This window comes from Drosophila willistoni, assembly GCF_018902025.1.
Source record: "Drosophila willistoni isolate 14030-0811.24 chromosome 2R unlocalized genomic scaffold, UCI_dwil_1.1 Seg167, whole genome shotgun sequence".
Taxonomy (NCBI): domain Eukaryota; kingdom Metazoa; phylum Arthropoda; class Insecta; order Diptera; family Drosophilidae; genus Drosophila; species Drosophila willistoni.
The window spans coordinates 5,427,259-5,446,031 of record NW_025814050.1 but is presented as its reverse complement, the minus strand read 5'-3'; the positions used below and the strand labels follow the sequence as shown (position 1 = coordinate 5,446,031).

The following is an 18,773-nucleotide window of genomic DNA, read 5'->3' as shown; positions in this document are numbered from 1 at the left end:
TTTAATTGTAATATATATATATATATATGTATGTTTCTTGTTTTATTATCTACCAAAAAGAAGATATATATATATATGCCTGCTATTGTGTAATTAAATAAATCTTGATTTCTTTTCAAGCTGTAAATTCTAGATCCAACAAAAAAATATATATATATTTATACAAATATATGTATATTTATATTGACTTTTTTAATTCGTTAAACACTTTTTTCTTCTCTTTTGCGATAAGGCAAAGTTAGCATATATATATATATATATAAGATCTTTAGCAATGTCTGAAGCTGAGGCTATTGCTGATGCTTTCCTCCCGTTTGTACATTGTAAAGAGCAACATGTTTAGGTTATTAAACAAAAAAACAAACAAAACAAAAACAGAAAATCGAAAAGTTATATATAATGTAATTCATAGATTTAAGTAGACTTGTGACTATATAATTATATATATAATAAATACTATTATAAATTATTATTACTTTAATGATGTAATGTATTTAGGCTTTAAAACTAACTATAAATAAACACTTACAAAAAATTGTTTAACATCTTTTATACACCATGTAATTAGCTGTTAATTAGTTCAATTAAATAATAATTAAACAAACAAAAAAGCTTCTTCAAAATTCACGAGTCACCCTAAAAAGGAGAAACAAAATAAACAACAAAAAACGAATCGAAATCACCCAACTAAATTCTAAGCAACAAACCATCAGCAACAACAACAAAAAAAAACTATATTTGTATTTGTTTAACAAACAAAAAAACGTTTTAATGTAAAGATTTATGATAATAATAATATAACTGATAAATTGTAAAAGATTAAACAGAAAATGCCATTGAAATACTTGAAGTTTACAGGAGATTGTGCTACATCTCGACATCATTAATTGACAAATTGATTGCTAATTGTTAATTACTTATTGCTTTGCGTTAAATACTCATGTCCTGTCGTGGCCCATAGTTCATCGATGGTTTCCAGATTATTTCGCCAAAGTTCGTCGATTATCCTCCAGCCTTCAGCTTGTGTTACCAGTACATAATCATTGGTGGGATCCAGTGTATGAGTATAAGAGCTCATTATTAGACTCTGAGCGAGACGAGCGGCAACACAATACTTCAGATAGCCCAATTCCTTTTCAGAAATCGTTTGAGTGCTGGTAAAACCGGCTAGAAATATGCCTCCGCTGGATAAATCCTTGGCTTGTAGTATCATATAGGCCAAGGCAATGCCCAGTTCAAAGATTAAAGGCGATTTACTTGTATCCCCGAAATCAATGACACCGCTTACACTCCAATCTAAGCCATTTTTGGCCAGCGAAACAACTATATTCTGTTCATTGTAGTCTCCATGGATTATCTGATGATCCAGTGTGTCTAATGCACTCAGGACTTTGGATTCAAAGGCTTCTATTATTTCCTCACACAAGGTCCGACGATCTTGGTCCTTGACTGCATAGATAAAGTCCCTCAATTGAGGAACCGATTGTAGCATCCAGAGTGATTTGTGTGTTTCATAGGCCGGATGTGTGAAGTTCTTTAAGGATCCATCCAATTTCGCTAAAAATTCCCCACTCTGGAATAGCAAATTCTTCGACATTTGCGCCTCGTGAAACATTTTTCCTGGCAAAAACTCAAAGAGTCGCACCACATGGGACTTGCCACTAAGCTGCTCCACCGAATAGTATTTACCCACGGCATTGGCTATGGGTCGGGGACATTTTACATTCTGCTTGGCTGAAATAAGTAAATTGTAGCCAAAAATGTTTTTAAGATAGCAAAATAAATGTACCTAAATAGAGCAATAACTGATTTTGTCCATCCACAAATTCAACTTTCTTGGAGTCCAAAGAATTAAGAATCTTCAACACATAGCCATGGGGACAATGGGAGACAATAAGAGGATTCTTTATGTTGCTGAAATATATAAGAGTGAAAATACAAATTTAATATAAAATCATTATAATTTATTTTCATAGAATGACGAAATTTTTTAATTTATTCGTTACTTTTTGCACCCACTTCTTTAAATTTTAAACCACTATTATTTGATTTGAACCCTTATTTGCGCCACAATAGGCCAGTTTCCAACACTACTTTGTTATGGTCACACTAGAAAGAGGGTTATTTTGGCGGTAATTTGTGCTCAGTTTTATTGGTGTTTTATTTATTTGTGTAGTTTATTGTCGGCCATGGGTATCACGGGCCTGATACCATTCCTAGAGAAAGCATCTAAGAAATTGCAATTAAAGGATATTCGCGGCTGCTCAGTTGCCGTGGACACATATTGCTGGCTCCACAAGGGTGTCTTCAGTTGCGCCGAGAAATTGGCCCGTGGAGAGGATACGGATTTATATGTTCAGTACTGTCTTAAGTATGTCCAGATGTTATTGTCGTATGATATTAAACCAGTCTTAGTCTTTGATGGACAACATTTGCCAGCCAAGGCACTGACCGAGAAGCGGCGCCGGGAAAACCGTCAGCAGAGCAAGAAACGAGCTGCAGAGCTCTTACGTCTGGGACGGGTGGAGGAGGCTCGCTCCCAGATGCGGCGTTGTGTGGATGTCACCCATGAGATGGCTTTGCGGCTAATTCAGGCCTGCAGAGAACGCAATGTGGATTGCATTGTGGCTCCCTATGAGGCGGACGCCCAAATGGCTTGGCTAAATAAGGCAGAGATAGTCCAGTACATAGTCACTGAGGACTCTGATCTGACTCTATTTGGTGCCAAAAAGGTCATTTTCAAACTAGACCTAACAGGCAATGGTCTGCTAGTGGAGGCAGATAAACTGCACCTGGCCATGAGCTGTCGCGAGGATCGATATCATTTTGACAAGTTTCGACGCATGTGTATATTATCAGGCTGTGATTATTTGGACTCATTGCCCGGCATCGGACTGGCCAAGGCATGCAAATTTATACTTAAAACAGAACAGGAAGACATGCGTAAAGCATTAAAGAAGATTCCACAATATCTCAATATGCGTAATCTGGAGGTAGGTTGACATACAAACTTATTGGAATATATATAAATATATATTTGAGTTTTGTTGCAGGTTGATGATGACTACATTGAGAACTTTCTCAAGGCCGAAGCCACATTTAAGCATATGTTCATATACAATCCTCTGGAGCGTCGTATGGAGCGACTCAATGCCTTAGAGGATTTCGAGACTGATGTTAGCTTATGCAGCAATGCCGGAACATTGCTTGCAGATAGCCAAGAAGCCTACCATTTGGCTTTGGGCAATTTGAATCCCTTCACGCTCAAGCGTCTGGACAATTGGGATCCGATGAAAGACCAAGCCAAGCAGCCAACCGCAAAGCATGTGAAACGTGCAAAACATAAAAGTATTTGGCAATCTAATTTTAAGCATCAGGACACAAAGCCGGCGAAACAAGTTCAAACCTCTTGTGCCTTGTATTTCAAAAAGGTCGATTTCAATGGTCCGACTATAGAGGCGGAAATGCAAGCCAATCAGCGATTGGAGGAGGCCAAGCAAACAGAAGCCGAAGTCTTTAGCATATACAGCTGCAATCCAAAGCGAAGACGGAGAAGCAGTAGCAGCTCATCCACAGAGGAGCGTCGTGAACACACACCACCAGCTTCGCCAGTGCAAAGTAAAAGTCGCCATAATCCCTTTGCCAAGGAAATGATGGTTAAGCAGCCAGGATCTCCTGTGTGTGAAAATAGTTCTCTACTGCGTTTACTGAGTCCCAAGAAGGGAAGTCCCATAAGCGGTGAAAGAAGATCCGGCGGTTCCGATATGCCGCGAGTGAATGCTATCAAGAGAAGCATATTTGTCAGAGAGCAGGTGGAAATAAGAAGCCGCTTCTTTTCCAGCAAAACCGATCAACCAGATAATGCTACTGAGGATACGCAGAGGCTAGATATAAATTCACCCAACCAAAAATTGTTAGTACAAGACGAACAAGAAGAAAACTCCGAAACAAGCAAGCAAAACAAATGTGATGAATCCTCCAAGAAGGAAGATAACAAAGACCAAGAGGAGACTTGCTGTAAAAAGCCAAAATTTGAAGCTTTAGATGAAGTAACCGACTGCCCAGAGCCATTAGAAGACATTATTTTACTATCCGATGATGATGGTTCCTCTAGATCAGAACGACTAACCCCACCGAGTAGCCAGGAGACTGCCAGTTCGTTTTCTAGACAGTCATCGGAGAAATTGAAAAATTTTGAACTGCCTCAAACTCGACGCGTGGGTCTATCCAAGCCGCCCGCCAAAACTACCTCCAAATCAACAACAAAGGCTGCCAAATTAGCATCATCCACTGCCATAGCAAGCCAAACGAAACTCAGCATGTTTGGCTTTCAAAAGAGACCTGTGCTTAAGTGACAAGATACTTAGATTAAGTCTTAATCTTATTTTTTATTGAAATGGGCAAAGACGTTCCCAACTGCTCCGGCAACTGCTATCTCAACATTTATTGTAATAAACGCAAAACATGTTATTTATCAAAGGCAAATTTTTTGTTAAAGTCATCAAGGTTACCCGTGACCCAACCCGTCCCGCACCTTCAACTGTTTATTCATTCACGCTCAAGTGGATTGACTAACGACTTTAATTAGATCTCTATGCGATGGGGTGTATAAATAGATGAGTTTAGCTCTATATATGTACATTTGCCTCCTATATTGGTACTCTACTCATCCGCTTGGAAAGCGGCGACCTCCCTTGGCCTAGTTTGGTTTCATGTAAAATTTTATCATTTGTTTTGCTTTTGCTGGGATCATTGAAAGAGAGTCAGTCAGACAGGCACCAAAGACGCGAGAAAAAAGGGCAAAGAGTTCTTTGAACTTTTCACAAATAATACATTTATATATTTATGTACGATCTTAAATTGTCTACAAATTATTTTTAAGCATGGCTATGCCAGCCAGTTCAACTTGTATGACAAATCACCAAAAAATTGTGTACAAATTCTTAGCTTACCCATCTTCCTGTATCAAATAGTTGCGATCATCATAGGCCTTTAGCTCCTTGACATCGTTTATAGAAATGCCATATAAACGTCTCACCAATGATTCCACATCCTCAAGATGGACAATCGGCTTGATTTCTGAGCCAGGTTCAAGCACTTTATTTTGTTGTTTGTTTTGGTTTGTTTCTCCATTTCCATTTCCATTTTCATTGCCTATTGGATTTCCATTGGAGGTCACTTGGTTCTCCTTGTTCAACTTAGCAGCATCATCGTAATCATGATTTAAGGTATACGATTTCGATTTGGACATGTTTGTTAGCTCCACATTATTCCATTGCTCCATTTTTGGGGTGTGCGAGCTTTATCGGTGGCAAAAACAAAAAATAAAAAACAAGAAAAACGAAACAAAACAAAGATCAGAATACAAAAAAAAATCTCAAGTGAACGATACGAAATTCCGAAGCAGAATGAATTGAATTTCTGTTTCAATTAAACAAGTTGTTGCTCGGCATCGTCTCCGTTGCCGTTGCCGTCGTCCGTTGCCGTACCCGTCGCTGTCGTCCGTTGACGTCTTCTTTATGGTGGTATGAGTGTGGTTGTGTGTGTGTGTGTGTGAGCCCTGTTTTCTGCTACCCGCGCTACACTGTCTCTTCTGCTGCTATTTTGGTTATTTATTCACTTTTTTGATACCCTATCTAACAAGTTGGGTATATTAAGTTGCAGATAAAACTTGTTGAAATTATCTTTCCTGCCCTACTCAATATAGAAATGTTGACTACATTTCATTTAAATCGTTTTACAAATAGCCTAAAGCACTTTCTTTTAGATGGCGCCAAAACAATTGACTTGCTCGTTATCGGGTTAATTTAATTTAATCAGTTACTCAATTGCAACAGCTACGAGCAAAATAGAATACTACATATTATCTACTACATAGATACTACATCTAGTAGAAGTCTACATCAGAGACTTGTGTTAGTTAGCGTCACCTTTCTTTCTTTCTAGTCTATATATCATCAGTGTTTGCATTTTGATTACGAGACTAGGTATGCCCGATTTTGTTTTGTTTTGCTTGGATTATATATTCATTTGTGTTTCATTTTCAGAGATTATTTATTTGCTCAGTGCATTAGGTCTTTCTCATTTTTATCAGTCGTCGTACTGCGTTACCCAATCAAAGCCAACAACTCGAAAGTCGTGATCCATTTCACTTAGCACCCTTACACACAGACAAAGCCCTATACCTACACACACACACACACATACATACATACATAATTATATACAATTACAAAATTGATCAGGTATTATTGCATTACTTTATATTAACATGAATATTGACCTCCTTTTTTTGCATTACCAAAATGATTGATAAGATGCAAGTAGTTAATACATAGTTTTGAAAGTAAAAACAAATATCTAAAATATATACATATATAATTACCTATTGTGTAAAAAAATCATATTAATTTTCAAAACTATATTTTCTTGAGCATTGTTAAAGTTTTAAAAAGTACTAAAAATCGGAACAGTGGCGCGCAAAAGTGAGTGAATGCTCACATAACTGAGTTTGGCAATCAAAAAACACGCAACAAAAATTGCTAAGGCCTGGATTGGACCACAAAACTTTTAAATGATGAGTGTCACAGAGTACAGAGTCTCGACCTTAATCTGATTGAAAAACCTTGGTCCATAGTGAAAGGACAACTTGTGGAGTTTGAATTAGCCTCAACTAATATGGGCGACTTGTGGGACCGTGTGAAAATGAAATGGAATTGAATTCAAAGTAAATTGGAAAAAATTTGGTGGAAAGCATGCCAAACCAAGTTTAACCAAGTTAGGTTTTAAATCCTTTCAAACATATTAAAATGAGTTTATGGTTTTGTTTTTAGTTTTTTGATACAAATTTTTGACTCCGCTGAAATATGGTCTTTTGCTTTACACCTATTGATTAAGAATAAAAAACCTAAAACATCATATTTTGTTGAATTTGCTTGAACGGTTTATTTTTATGGATGGCCAATGTCAGTTTTGTGAACATCCACTCACTTTTGCTAGTCACTGTATATATATGTTTGTATTAAAGTACGACTATGTTAATACATATGTTTAATCACAAGCACAAAATTGCTTTCCGAAAGAATTTTGATCACTGAAAAATTTATTTAATGTCCATTTATTTACCAAATCACAGTTTTGAGTAAAATGTGTGAATTGACAAATATTTTATTTGACAAGTTCTCAAAAAGCTCTCAAGAACTTAACTTAACTTTGTTAAATTTGAACTGTTTTTGAAAGTGATATCTTATTCAATGTTGAAAAACAAATTGGAATACATATATGTAAGTCATTCTAATTAACAAGTTATCTTTTCAAGTGAGACAACAAAATGCCAAAGAACTGCAAATTATTCCAATAAAACTTAATTTCATGAAGCTCATATTTAGTCAATTTAGTCAAAAAACTATATTTATTTTTAACTTAGATATATTAATTATAATTTTAAAAAAAATGCTCTCGTTTTTGGCTATTTTTGCATGTTTTTATACCATACACCCAGAAGGTGAAATGGTATATTAAAGTCGCCAAAAAAGGAAGGAAAAGGAATCTTTTCCGACCTAATAACTTTATACTTTATTATATACTTTATTTACCTATTATTGATCAGGATGAACAGCCGAGTCTATCTAGTCATGTCCGTCCGTCCGTCCGTATGAACACCTAGACCTCGGAGACTATATTAAATTTTTGACACGCCCACTTCCACCGCAAACTAAATAAAACCGATTTTCACAAAGACTATACTAGGTATACTATACTGGTTTAGAACTAAGATTTTTCTTCCCATAATGATCGACAACTTGACTAAACATTGTAACGTTAATTGTAATCGTAATTTTCACTTAATTTCTTTTACCAACATGATACGTCACTGGCAATATAGGATTTTACCCAAAGTTTACATATTTGATGTTTTGGAATTATCACACATTTTTATATTTGGAGAATTCAAAATCCCAAAGCTATAGAAATATAATTCTATAAAAAAAAACTAGGAAAAACATCTAAAGTACAGATCTATCTTCATATACAGTGGTGGTCAAAAATGTAAAACACCTTGTATTGTTGAAATTTGATCTTTTTTTTCGAATCCCAAGTATATTGGTAGAAGTTATTGGTTGGATGGAGGTGCATTTTAAGGCAAAATAATATCATTTGGGCTGGTCAGTTATTTACCACATTTTTTTATTTTTTCCAAATATTTTTTTTTTTTTTTTTTAAAACACTACTGTTTTAAAACTAAATGGATTATTTTGCAGTGTTTTTACCTATATGTATACCTGTGTGTATTTATAGTACCCACTTACGTGTGAATTAGAACTGACTCAAGTTTTGATTACTCAAATAAAAAATGAGTAGGTACTGTCTTTAATATAGTACTTGGTTTTTAAAATATCGTTGATAAGACCAGAGGGACGATAAGGAAAATGAATTGACTATATGTTTTCCCTATCTACATATATAGTATAGTTATTTAATTTATAGCACTTCGAGGTTTTTCCTATAAAGTTATGTAAGTACCGATTTTGAGTTACTTCATAAGATTCAATAGAATGTTTTTCACCGAAGACTTTCAGTTGATAATAGTAATTCACTTAATTTTATACAGAACATAATACATGATGAACCCAGATTGTCTTGCTGGTCCAAAATATTCACTTATGTACATACATACATATATAGACTTAATCAAGTCGGAGATGCAAACTTCTGATTAAAATCAATATACATTTTTCAGTGTAATTGCTTTCAGTATACTATAAATCTTTAAAGATTATTAAATACAAAGATGAAAATGAGTTGATAAAATGTTTTTCAAATTTGTTGGTCAAAATGGGTTAAATTTTATCTGATTTGTAGGCAGTTTTCGAAGTATTGGTTGACCTTCACTCAAATTGCTCATACGCAGTGTTGTTGAATTTTTCCATTGGCCAAATCGTAACGTTAACACACACACATACACTCGGTCAGAAACATAGACACGATATAATTAATTCAATGAAATGCATGTAAATATGCACAGCTGATAGCTAATGAGAGAAATCAACAAACAAAAATTGTTTGTGTTTACATATGTATGCATGTTTTGAGTTAAAAGTTCTGATGTACAAACTGAGTGACTTTACCTGTAGCTTGTAAACTGGAATGACTAATTCAATCTCGGCTCAATTACAATTTCAAGGCCAAGGGCTAAGTTTTGGTATTGTTGTTGCTTTAACTTTATTAATATGCGTACCAGCGAAATGAAAACGAAGGCAAATGAATGAAAGTACAATTACGTTGGGCATCTAATTAGTAAAACAATCAAATTTGCATTGATTTGTGAAAATATATAGAAAACCAATGTGTTTAATAATAACAAAAACCACAAATGAATTAACACATTTAAAATAGTTGCAAACGCAAAACGTTAACATGTGAATGCCAATATCAATCAGCTGCTGTGCTTTAAAATATCCAACGCGTTAGAGATGACACTTTTCAAGAGAAAATTTTTTTCGTTTATTTTAGATATCGTTTCAAAATTATTTAAAAAAAAACACTTTGTTTGGCTAAGATAACCTACATAGATATAATTCAAAATCAATAATATATTAATGATCCTACTCAATTTTCTAGGAATATACATACATAATATATGCAATAAAAAACCTGATCGTCAATCATTGAATAAAGCTCTAACTTATTGTCTTCACTTTTATGGGCTCATCTCTATTTTCTCCCTCCTCCCCCAACAATCCGCAATCTCTTTCATTTATTTTATTTTGTTTAAGTTTTGGTTGCTTAAATTCCCTTTTTTATTTTAATTTTAAATGTTTTAATTGATTTTGATTAATTAAACTATGGATCAATTATATGTGGAAATCGAAATAAGCACCCAAAAAGCTGAAACTAAAATATATACAAGTGTTTCCTCTTTCATGGCATTCTATGTCCTACGCTATCTAAATGAACCAAAGAATATACAGGTGATATTCAAAATGGTATTTGGAGCTTAACTTACTATTGACTCAATCTCTTTCTCCTCTTGTGTCCAGGTGAACTTTGTATCCAATAAAATCGAGGGAGGACGCATAGCTTTACGCAGCTCACAGCTGCAATTGCATCGGGAGTTGACGGAGCAGAATATAACCTGTCGGGAGGCCGCTTCACTGTCTGCCATTAGGGATCTACGTTTGCCCATCTATGCTAAGAATGGCAATACCTATATAGCTGGAGCTTGTGCTGTCTGTCGAGAGTTAATTGGAAGGCAGTCGAATGTGGAGCTCTCCAAACTGTTGGGTTTCAAAAATAGCTGCCTGCTGGCTCCGGCTGAGGCCTCAATTTGGACACGCTTCTGTGAAGTGGACGTGGTTCAGGCAGTTAGTTGTCTACTAGAGGGTCAGGAACTTACGTCTGTTCCTTTGGAGGTGGTGAGGTTCGAGAAGCATATGAACGAGCCGGTTCGTATGCATAATATATATAAGCAGGCTCGTGACCAAGCCAATCAGATTGACACGAATGGCCCAAAAATCAAACGGAAAGAACGGGTGGTCATTGATTGTTCGACACCCAAAGAGGATTTGCTTATCGAACATCGTTTTGCCGAAGGTGTTAGCTTTACCATTGCCGATCTAATCCTGTATCCCCTGATGAAGATCATTTTCCAGCATTGTGACCACATGTTGCAGTATTTTCCATTGACTAGTACATGGTTAAGTGAGATTGACTCCTTTGATGGCAATTGCTCGAGAATATTGCAAGAGTTAATTATCTCTGCAAAAGTGGAAAAGAGAACTAAGGTCTTATCTATACCCGATTGCCAGGCCAACAGTCTATATAAGGCAGATCCCAAGCGTTATAAGCCTCGAAATCGCATTTACACTAGCCAGGAAGAAGTGGACTTGGCTTTGGCCAAACTAGAACAACTTGGCATAAAGTTTTCAAGTAATTCGGAGCATAGCTATGGCCAAGAAGTAATCAATTGGCAGGAAATCGAACCTAGTCATGAGAAGAGTTCGGCATTGCCAGAAAAGCGTTTGGAACGGAAGCGCAAGCAATTGGAGAACATGGCCAATGCAGTTATTTCCCTGGCCCAGCCTGGAGATCGCATCGTGGACTTCTGTAGTGGTACTGGTCATTTGGCAATTCTCTTGGCCCTTCAATTGCCCGATTGTATAATTATAGTGCTAGAAAATAAGGCGTTCTCCTTGAGCCAGGCTCAGAAGCGAGCCGCAGAGTTAAAGTTAACCAATTGTGTCTTCTACCAGTGTAACATTGACTATTTTGTTGGTCAATTCGACATTGGAACATCGCTGCATGCCTGTGGCACTGCCACCGACATTGTCCTCCAGCAATGCCAAAGAGTGCGGGCCAGATTTGTCTGTTGTCCCTGTTGCTATGGTTCACTGCAGCCGATGCCTCACATTTCATATCCGCTCAGCAAGCAATTCCAAAAGGTCTTGACATTCAACGATTATCTATATATAGCCCACGCTGCTGATCAGGCTCACGACTTGGGCACCAAGAATTGTAAGCCAGAGATTACGGCTCAAGGTCTAAAGTGCATGTGCATTGTGGACACGGATCGTAAATTGCAGGCCGAAGAAGCTGGCTATAAAATGGTGATCCTAACGCGCCTTAAACCTGAACAGTGCACGCCAAAGAATCATTTGCTAGTTGGACGTTATGAGAATGTGTAAATGAAATAAATTGAAATGGGAACCCTCGATAGTTTTATAACGTTTTTTATTTGAGTAACATTAAGGGGCTAGGGCTAGGCTAGAGTGTTCCAGATGTAGAAAAAATGTAAAGCGAAGATTTGCTGATATTTTATCTAATGTTGGCCACCTCGCAAGGCCAGCACCAAGTGCAAAACCGATCCGCCTTGCACTTTATAATCCTGCGCCGTTTTGTCATCGTTCCTATTCGAAAATATTGAAAGAAAGTTATTTCAAAGGATCCTTTGCATTTTGCTGGATTATTTACATTTGTTTGCCGGAAAAAATTAGACGCTGTTGCTGCGGTGGTATACCCTCCTTTTCTTCCACACGCTCCTTGATGCGATCCACTTTATCTGTGGGTTCAATGTCAATTTCAATCTCTTTGCCAGTCAGAGTCTACGAAAAATGAGATGAGAAATATATGTAATTCCTCTAACTGTATAATTTTTGGGTTTTTGTTGTTGCGATCAGGCTGATGCTGACGCATGGCGCCTTGTCGCAATAAAACCGGCAAAAGTAATGAAGTTTATCTACAATAACACAATACACTAAACTTACTTTAACTTTAATCAACATGTTATTTGTGTCGACGTTTTTCTAAAATTGATGAAATACTAAAATTTGTAATTTTTCTATTACTATATTTTTTTTTTTTTTGCAAATTTGTTGTTGGGCTTAGCCGTGTTGCAAAAGAGTTAATTTGCAATAGGGTATGCAACACTGATTTGGCTCAGTGTTGGCTAGTGAGGCATTATTTAACAGCTGTAAACAAAATTTCGTTCACTTTAACAGAATATGTTATAGTTGATGTTAAAATGAAAATTTGAAACGTTACATATTCAAAAACGTTTGTTTTTCATTTACGTATATGTTTTCCAATTGGGAGTCAATTGAAAATGACTTATACCGATCACGATTTTGTAAACCATTTTATCAAAGCATGTAATCAATCATTTTGTTTTTTGTCTTGTCTTTTTATTAGAATTCTAAATAAAACCTATACTGTTTAAAATATTTACAACTAAATCAAATGCACTTCGTTTGAAACCTGAGATCTCCATGTACGGATTCTAAGCGTTTTTCTTCAATTTATTCCAGTTACGTATGGCCTCTCCTATATGACGAATATCTCTTGCATAGGTACGACAGCAGCCACCAATAATTTTGGCACCTAATTGCGCCCACTCAGGCACATAGTTGGCCAACGGCACGCAGTGTTCACGTCCTTGCCAACCATTGAGAACATCATAGACTTCTCCACTATTGGGATACACGACAAGAGGTATTTGTTCGTCCACACTTCTTTCACCATTGAGGCTCTTGAACAGCGCAGTAACAAATTTCGGATGAACACAATTAACACCGACTGCCAAACATTTGTCCAGGGCGTTTCTCTCACTTAGGATATCCCAGATAGAATTGGCAGCATCCGCAAAGCTTTCACCATGAGCCAAACTGGTTTCATCCTTGCACTGGAAGGCAACCCAAAATTTCACATCAGGATAGTCATCGCAAAGCATTTCGACCAAAGCTTCGGCTTCCATTTGACAAGGAATTGTCTCAATGGCCAGAGCATCCACACCAGCCTCCACGCAAGCTTCGATTCTCTGACGATGCCAATCAGTGATTGTCTTGGCGGGAACAAAATCTGCATAGCTACCCGTATATTCAGAGCCATCATGCAAATGAGCACCAAATGGTCCAATTGATGCAATAATCAGAGGAAAACCTTAAAAACAGAAAATGTACTTGTGAAGGGAACCTTTTAATTTTAGCTAGATATTAACTTACCTTCTGGCACAGCCAATTTCGCTTCATAGCATTCAGTGAGATATTTCTCCTTGGCTATATGAGCCAATCTCACAGTATTCTTTATCAGCTCAATGCTTTGCTCCTCATCCAGCTCCAAATACTCCATATAACCTTCGACACTGGCCTGATAAGTGTTTGTCAATATGATATCAGCTCCATCTAAAATAATAATTAATTGTTGCTAAGTGAAATCTAATCGATTTAGTTTTAAAAGGGATATTATAGTTTTTTCATCGTTCAAATTAGACACTAAACCTTGTATCTAACGGTAAAGTGTGGTAATTAAGAGATATAGATACGACATATGTAGATATGCATATAGTTAGATAGGAATGATGCAGTCATAAAATTCAGTCTTAAACATTTTATAAACTATTAAGCTGAAGTTGGTTTTATTTTATAACTTTAAGTTCTTTTAGAATAGAGAGGACTGGAAAGGTCGTGGTAAAGGAAATAATAACAATTTTTTTTACTTTCCGTATCAGGATCAAGAGAGTAACTAGATATTACACACTTTCAAAATGAAGATCAACAGGAAGCCGTAAGCTTTTTACAGCAAACTAGGTCAGTTTTTTTTCTTTTGACTTCAACTTACTCTGCAAAAAGTCCAGGTGAGTATTAATGACAGCACTCATATTAGTGGAATTGAAACGAGCACTCCACAATGGGTCACCGTCCACCGAATTGCCAACATGTACGGTCATCTGTGTGCCAAAACCGCCATCTTTAACCAAAACCCGCGACAGAGCCATATTTACCAGTTGCCTGACAGATGTTCCTATTAGTAAATAAAAAGCAAGCGTTTGCCATTTAGGTGATAAGAATTTTGATTACTCTTTGTTTATGGGAACCTTGACATCTGATCAGCAATTACAATGTAACTATAATGACCGTTAGAAACAAATGCCAGACCCTTTAACCACTTATCGCAAAAAAAAAAAAAGAAAACACAACGAATACAAATTGTTATCAACAGTTCAGTGAACTTCTTTTTAGTTAGAGAAAACAAACAAATAAATAATAACAATAACAAGTTTTAATTAAAATTGATCATTTGCCAGACATGAGCTATGATAGTAAGCTCATCAAGACTCACCTTGAAATTATATTTATATCAAGTATAAATTAATCCGATTCAATTACAAAACAAGCTTCGTTTGAATTACAATTGCACTAAAATATACTATAAAGATAGATATTCGCCAAGGGAATATGGTCTGTAGTCCACTATAGACGGTCCAACAACGATTTAAGTGTTTTACAATGATGTCGGGTAGCTTTTATAGGCTGCCCGCTGGCTCAGCTGGAGCAGCTCGAGCCTCTTATCAGCATAAAAACAAAATATTAAAAAAAAAGTAAACACGATTACGTATATATGTATGTATGTATATGTATGTATGTATGACTGATTCTGAAACTAGACTGGTAGGCAAGTGCTTTCTGATAAGGCAAGTGCACAGCTGCTAGACAACATGAACATATCCCATACCCATGCCATCTCACAGACCCGGCCCGGTCCTTGTACCTCTCCACAGCGAACGGCAAACACCGTTATATTTCCTTCAAGGCTGATGAAATTGTTTATTGTCAAAGTGCGTGGATTGGATTGGATTGGACAAAAGTCCAAGACAGACTCATGGAGACCGCCTAGTGATTCAATGATAACCTCTATACAGACCAGCCGGTGCCGACTAGACTCACTCTTCGAGAGGTTTATTGACTGCTTAAAGGGTATCAATTGGGTATTAATGCTTTAGTCAAATGTTTTAGTCTAATTAATATTAATATACGCACCTGCAAAGCTTGAAGTTACTTAGTTTGTCTGATTACATCAATACATATATCTATTATGTTTGGTATTTAAGTTTTTTTATATCATAGGTAGACTAAGTAAAAGAACTGATTAAATAGGACAACAACAACATAAAGCATCAGCGGAAGCTCTAGATATATATATAATTTAAGGGGAAAATCGTTTTTGGATTTCGAAATTTTAGCTAACTGTGAGGTTCTTAACAAATAAACTTTCTCATTTCCCCCTTAAAGGATAAGCCACTGATCTTGCTGGTCAAGAACCACAAAAGAATACAACTTTCGACAAGCTCCAAAATTTCCTTTTTTTGATATTTAAAATTTCAGCTATTTTAATCAACTCCTCAATAACAAAATAAGCAGAAATTGTAATTTTTGAAAACAAGTGATTTTATTGATTTGTTTTTCATTTTCATTTCAACATTATATATCTATTGGCAACTTTGAGATTTTAAAAGTTAAAAAAAGGCACAAATATTTATATGTAAGATTTTAATATAATGCATTTAAATTGAAAAGTGTAAGATTCAAATATGATTTCAAATAACATTATACATTTTAAATTCGGCAAATGTCTTATTATAATTATTTATCAAGTTCAAAATATTTGGCAAAGGAGAATACAAATTGCACATTTTTTGATGTATGTATTTAAGATTCCGAAAAGATGAGGGTATTTAACTGGTCTACCCTTGATCTCAAAGTATGTATATTAATTTGCACTTGTTTACCCAGCAATGTGACATATCTGCGGCGTCTCGCACTTGGCTAGATTCGTTTTTCTTTTGCTGATTAGACACAAATAAGCATAAATCAGCTTGTTTCAATTCGCATACATGTGCACCTTATACTATATATATGAACAGATTATATATAGAGATATGAATTTATATAAATGTTATGGTGTATACATATAGATAGATGTATGTAGGTCTAGGTCTAATAACATAAACCCGATTTCGCATTTAACAAGGCAACTAAAATTATATGTGATTGCTGTCGGCACATTGGCGGATTCTCGCAATATCGGCCGGATAGACGCGACAACAGCCGCCAACAATGCGAGCGCCCAGTTTAATCCATTCAGGAACAAATTCAACAACATTTTGGCCCGAGCCAATCCATTCACCGGAGGCACTATCGTAAATCTCGCCACGATTGCTATAGACAATAAGCGGTATACGGTCTGGACCGGCCAGAGAATTAAGAGATTTAAATAGGCTGGAGACAAAATTAGGATTTACACAATTGACACCAATGGCCAGCAATCGGCTCTCTTGGCCAGCGTCTTGCACCATCCTCCAAATGGTGTGGGCAGCGTGGGCGAAAGATTCTCCATTGGCCAAGGAAGTTTCATCCTTAAAAAGTAAGTGATAAAATTGAAAATGTAAATTAGGTGAAAGAGATAAGGAGTCTTGCTTACCCGACACTGAAATGAAACCCAGAATTTGACATTGCTATAGGATGTTAGGATCAGTTCGGTTACTGCTTTGGCTTCTAGCAAACAGGGCATAGTCTCCACAGCCAGGCCATCCACACCGTTTAAAAGACAGGTGTCGATTCGTACTTTATGCCACTTTTGCAACAATTCGGTTTGCACCTGATCGGAATAGTCTCCTGTGTACTCGGAACCGTCATGCAAGTGAGCGCCATATGGACCGATGGAGGCCAGAACTATTGGATCGCGGCGGCTGTTCTTACACGGAGTGTCCTCCGCCTCCTCAAGATCCTTGAGATAGGTGTCTTTGGCCTGTAGCGCCAGCTTAACACTTTGGGCTATCAGCTCTATACTCTGCTCCCGTGTAACTTGAAGATGCTTCATGAAACCCTCCACGCTCGACTGGTAGGTATTAGTTAATATGATGTCCGCCCCGCTGTGTAGGAAATCCAAATGAGTTTGTATCACTGCCTCAGGATTGGAGGCATCGAAACGTGAACTCCACAAAGGATGACCGTCAACCTTTTGGCCCAGATTACGACTCAATTGGCTGGCAAAGCCACCACATTTCACCAATATTCCACGGGATTCCCAAATCCCATGTCCACATGGATTTTTATTTGAATCCGTAGAGATGCGGCTGCTGCTGCTGTCGGCGTCCATTTCGTTTCTACGTGATATTGCATATACTAAAGTTATTAGCTTTTTATAACACGATTTCCATTTCCACTTACTTGTTTTTTGTTTTTTGCTGAATTTGTTTTTTATCAGAGATACGTGAGATTATGAGTTTTATTTCTGTTTTACTTTGTTTTTGTAAACAGCAGTTTTCAAAATTTTACCCGTGGCCCTGCCAACTTGTGCAGCTTGCACAGGGGCGGAAATGACATTTTCGAGGGGTTATTTGTTTGGATGATAATAACCGGACACCGCTTTTATCCGGGATGAAGGATTTCGGGGTTTCCCACGTTCCTGGACAAATATATGTATACAGTGGTGGTCAGTGGGTTAGTGCGTTTTTTTTAACCTTTGAATTTGATTTTCTCGGCTCCTAAGAAATTTGTTCAGTTATTTTTTGGTTATTGTTTTTAGATGATGACCCGTAATTATTGTCATGTCTGCTTTTGACGTTTTTTTTTACAGGTGCGTTTGAACAAAAAGCCCCTCCCAAAATCTGGTCAATAGTTTAGCGCAGTCTTTCCAAAATCTTTAATATTATAGTTAGACTTGTATATTCCTTTTAAGAAGTTGTAGATCTAAGATAAACTACATACCAAAAGTTTTATATTTAGCGCCAGTATTTGTTTTTAGGCCAATCGAAATTTTGGGTTATTGTATGTAATTCTTGAGGTGTTTTGGGTTGACGCCTTTTTACGATATTAATTTAAAGTAAAGTACTTTTTTCTTGTTCAACATATGAAAGTAAATTGAATTTCCAGTCAAATGATCAATGTTTTATAAAAATCCGACAATAATTAGATAGTTTTTATCGCCCATAATTTACATACATTTATATACTACATACAAACCAAGAAATATTTCTTTTTGAATCGATTTAAGAACTTTATGTACTTTAAGAATCGTAAGTAAAAAATAATTTGAAATTTTGTTCTCGATTTGATAATGGGTCTGGTCCCGATCGTCCCAGAAAATCGAGTTTCATCTGTAATTTATAAATACATTTGAAAATATTTCAGTTTACATTAAAAACAATTTGTCTTGTTAATATATATTTAGCTTTTTATTAGCACTGGAAGTAAAATAATTTAAATTCCTCTCCTGTATATCCCACAATTTTGCTCTCTCCCTCTCCCACACGTGCCAATCAGCTGTTTACAGTTGGAGGATAAAATGTTGATTACACCTCGTTGTAAGCAAGCAACAAGTTTATGGTACAGTAAAGTCTCAATAATACGTATCAAAGATTTTGAAAAAGTTATTATCTTTCAATCTCAATGAGTTATGAGTTGGATTCACCTTTGCTTGATAATTAAATTAAAACACAT

The 18,773-nt window shown here is 36.3% G+C and overlaps 6 protein-coding genes across 7 annotated transcripts; 2 read left to right on the top strand and 4 right to left on the bottom strand.

Annotated features, from left to right (window-relative positions):
• Nucleotides 1–783: 783 nt before the first annotated feature.
• On the bottom strand, nt 784–9,223 carry LOC6644206 (hydroxylysine kinase). Of its 2 annotated transcripts, XM_015178039.3 has the most exons (4): nt 9,129–9,223; nt 4,953–5,300; nt 1,790–1,914; nt 784–1,734 (listed from the first exon to the last, which is right to left on the bottom strand). In XM_015178039.3, the coding sequence occupies exons 2-4, from the start codon at nt 5,282–5,284 to the stop codon at nt 914–916; spliced, it is 1,278 nt and encodes a 425-aa protein (XP_015033525.1). In that variant the 5' UTR covers nt 5,285–5,300; nt 9,129–9,223; the 3' UTR covers nt 784–913. The 2 variants fall into 2 exon arrangements, with proteins under 2 accessions (XP_015033525.1, XP_002066829.1); XM_002066793.4 differs by lacking the exon at nt 9,129–9,223 and having other exon boundaries at nt 4,953–5,354.
• LOC6644207 (exonuclease 1) lies at nt 2,107–4,485 on the top strand. The gene is made up of 2 exons (XM_002066794.3): nt 2,107–2,993; nt 3,054–4,485. Exons 1-2 carry the CDS (start codon nt 2,190–2,192, stop codon nt 4,353–4,355), a joined length of 2,106 nt encoding a protein of 701 aa, XP_002066830.1. The 5' UTR covers nt 2,107–2,189; the 3' UTR covers nt 4,356–4,485.
• Nucleotides 9,224–9,782: 559 nt separating the features above from the next.
• Nucleotides 9,783–11,713, top strand: LOC6644205 (glutathione S-transferase C-terminal domain-containing protein homolog). The gene is made up of 2 exons (XM_002066792.3): nt 9,783–9,971; nt 10,041–11,713. Exons 1-2 carry the CDS (start codon nt 9,846–9,848, stop codon nt 11,682–11,684), a joined length of 1,770 nt encoding a protein of 589 aa, XP_002066828.1. The 5' UTR covers nt 9,783–9,845; the 3' UTR covers nt 11,685–11,713.
• Nucleotides 11,714–12,404, bottom strand: LOC6644204 (NEDD8). Its single transcript, XM_002066791.4, has 3 exons — nt 12,264–12,404; nt 11,971–12,101; nt 11,714–11,906 (listed from the first exon to the last, which is right to left on the bottom strand). Exons 1-3 carry the CDS (start codon nt 12,279–12,281, stop codon nt 11,819–11,821), a joined length of 237 nt encoding a protein of 78 aa, XP_002066827.1. The 5' UTR covers nt 12,282–12,404; the 3' UTR covers nt 11,714–11,818.
• A 254-nt stretch (nt 12,405–12,658) lies between these two features.
• Nucleotides 12,659–14,760, bottom strand: LOC6644154 (homocysteine S-methyltransferase). The gene is made up of 4 exons (XM_002066790.4): nt 14,614–14,760; nt 14,113–14,295; nt 13,497–13,676; nt 12,659–13,434 (listed from the first exon to the last, which is right to left on the bottom strand). Exons 2-4 carry the CDS (start codon nt 14,267–14,269, stop codon nt 12,776–12,778), a joined length of 996 nt encoding a protein of 331 aa, XP_002066826.1. The 5' UTR covers nt 14,270–14,295; nt 14,614–14,760; the 3' UTR covers nt 12,659–12,775.
• A 938-nt stretch (nt 14,761–15,698) lies between these two features.
• On the bottom strand, nt 15,699–17,437 carry LOC6644153 (homocysteine S-methyltransferase 3). The gene is made up of 2 exons (XM_002066789.4): nt 16,753–17,437; nt 15,699–16,687 (listed from the first exon to the last, which is right to left on the bottom strand). The coding sequence occupies exons 1-2, from the start codon at nt 17,428–17,430 to the stop codon at nt 16,313–16,315; spliced, it is 1,053 nt and encodes a 350-aa protein (XP_002066825.1). The 5' UTR covers nt 17,431–17,437; the 3' UTR covers nt 15,699–16,312.
• Between the last annotated feature and the right edge of the window lie 1,336 nt (nt 17,438–18,773).